This window comes from Amphimedon queenslandica, unplaced genomic scaffold (genome assembly GCF_000090795.2).
Source record: "Amphimedon queenslandica unplaced genomic scaffold, v1.1 AMPQUscaffold_11834, whole genome shotgun sequence".
NCBI lineage: Eukaryota > Metazoa > Porifera > Demospongiae > Haplosclerida > Niphatidae > Amphimedon > Amphimedon queenslandica.
Genome location: NW_003547926.1, coordinates 2,450 through 5,014, shown reverse-complemented (window position 1 = coordinate 5,014; position 2,565 = coordinate 2,450). Strand labels below are relative to the sequence as shown.

Sequence of the window (2,565 nt, the reverse complement as noted above, 5' to 3'; positions counted from 1 at the left end):
TCACCTAATGAATAATTAATGAATTAAATTATTAATAAAAGATAATTAATGTATCTTTAATTCATTAAAATACTTTACCTCTTTTCTCAACAGTTGATAAATCATTCTTAATAACACTAGCATCAGATATATCCATTGCATATTCTTCTTTATATCTAAGTAAAGGAAAAAAATTAAAAATATAAGTTTCACTTTTAATGTATTTTGTTTTGTTCTTTACTTTGCTATAGAGGCTTCAAGTTCTGCTATTATTTTTGTTATTTCTTCTCCTTTTTGATGAGTGTCCTCAGCTTTGGTTTCCAAATCTTTCAATTCTTTACGTAACGGATTAACTCTCTTCAACATATCAGCATAACTCAACTATAGGAGAGAGAGAAGAGGATACAATATTATCAATACAATAAGGTACACAATTATTACAAAGAAATTAAATGAATAAAAATGCCTCAAGTTCACTTTTAATTGTGTTCATTAATTTAGCATTTTAGATCCATTTGGGGGTTTGGCTATATTAAAAATTTTTCCACAGCAAGCAATGGCTTTAGAGCAATTTAAAAAATTCAGAAAAAAAAACAAATCTTGATTGGAATCAGCTCAGACTTTATACACAACATAAGCTCATGTATGTGCTTGGAAAATGTTATAAAAATTAAGAATTTTCTACTTGACATTTTTGGTGAAATTTGGCCAACACTCCTGATAGTACAGGGACTTTGACCCAATTTTTGAGCAAATTCAAAAATTCATAAAAAATCTAAAATTACATGTCATGTCATTTGTACCTTGTTTCAGTCCAGGGTCTTGTAATGGTATTCACTCAAACTAGGCGTGCATAAGCAGTCTTGACTTAGCTACGTAGGTCTGACAGAACGGTTGCTCTCTGGTGTCCACTCTCATGGTGTGTTCTAGTTTCTTCACCAGCTCATTCAAGTACATATCATCACTGGGTCTGTTCTTCACTCCGGCCTGATTACTGGGAGAACTCAACTGCTGTAGCCAGGATCATCAGCACTCCTGTGTATCAGTACATGTGTCATTATCATTTACCGTATAGCTTGATATTTCGTGGGTCAATATTTTCGTGGTTTGCTCCTAGTGGGGCAATTCATGGTTTAATTTTCATGGTTGACAGTTTACATAGCCTGTAAGGGGATGGCACTTCAATGATTTTGTGGGCTTAAATTTCGTGGGCACCCCATAACCACGAAAATCACGAAATTTATATTCCACGAAAATTTCAAGCTATACGGTATTAATTCATTCTCACTTACATGTAATACAGGCATAGTCTTGGCTCTGGACAGCAAGTAGAAGTACAGTTTACTCGTCTGTATCAATTAACTAGTGCCACCATACTTCACTACCACCAATTACCCTGAGGGAGGGGCATAACTGTAACCATGATAACACTAATGATAACTGATAAGGAGTCCGACAATGAATACCAACCCATATGCACCTAGAACCTATTAATAACTATTAATAACCAGACATGGGGTCAATTACATTAGAAAGTAATATATTACTATTACTATTAACTAGAAAAAAATTCTATTACTATTACAATTACATGTTTAGTAGATGTAAATGTAATATATTACTATTACTATTACTCCATTAATTTCATTATTACTATTACCATTACTGCATATGCATGACTAAATGTAATCTAATTATATTACGGTTACATTATAATTTCAAATCAATTCTCTTCAAAACAAATGACCATTACATTTTACTTTCTCAAAAACAGTATGAGAAAGTCTGCAAAGTCTGCATTGTTCCGGTCTAAAAAATTTCCCTCCCATACTGAATAATCGTTCCACTGGAGCAGATGAAGCTTTTGTCAGAGCAGACAGACTTGCATGAATGCACATACATGTACCTGTACATGTACATTGAATACTTGTATAATAATGTATTACAATATGTACAATTACTATTATATTACTACTACTTAACTATCTCCTACTATTACAATGAAGCACCATGGTGCGTGGACTCGCCTGCTGAGATTCACCCGAGACATAATGTGTTACTTGTACTGCCCCCATCATTATATTATGTATATAAGCAACTTGATATTTGAAAAAAGGATAATAGATTTTGATAAAATGCAACAATGCAATTAGCCAATTACTGCACTGATCCATAAAATAAATTATAGGTGTGGTCAGCACCTAGCAGTGCAGTGCAGATAAACATGGCACGTGGGTAGGAGAAAGAAGAAAAGCTGAACTTTATTTTAGCATCTGAAGCTCTATTCAAGGAAAGAGTAAGCACAAAAAATTTGCCTAGATATTTAAAAGAGACTGAGATAGTTTGGTTGCTCTTGATTTCCCCAGTGCTGCCTGAAAATTTTTCGAAGAGGCTAAATCACAAACTTTGAGCAACTGTAACTCGCAAACAAAAAAGAGATTAGAAAATCCCCACATATTTTTTAATCTAGGTACTTTTCTCTACCTATCAATGCTAATCTTGACCAAATAGAGTGAAACACGAAGATTTGGCTAGGAAAAGTGGTCTATTCTTGAAAATATTCAGCTTTTGCTACCACGGATTGCT

The 2,565-nt window shown here is 33.5% G+C and overlaps 1 protein-coding gene and 1 long non-coding RNA gene across 2 annotated transcripts in view; both read right to left on the bottom strand.

Annotated features, from left to right (window-relative positions):
• Positions 1 to 76: 76 nt before the first annotated feature.
• Positions 77 to 862, bottom strand: LOC109588818 (uncharacterized). Its single transcript, XR_002188370.1, has 3 exons — positions 783 to 862; positions 221 to 360; positions 77 to 155 (listed from the first exon to the last, which is right to left on the bottom strand). It is a non-coding gene; the product is annotated as an uncharacterized LOC109588818 (long non-coding RNA).
• A 505-nt stretch (positions 863 to 1,367) lies between these two features.
• The window catches only part of LOC109588817 (translocation protein SEC63 homolog), a 2,527-nt gene continuing 1,329 nt past the window's right edge, over positions 1,368 to 2,565 (bottom strand). Inside the window, exon 3 of the mRNA XM_020004934.1 lies at positions 1,368 to 1,466. Coding sequence (XP_019860493.1) covers positions 1,410 to 1,466 — 57 coding nt within the window. The 3' untranslated portion in view covers positions 1,368 to 1,409. The remainder of the gene's footprint in view (positions 1,467 to 2,565) is intronic.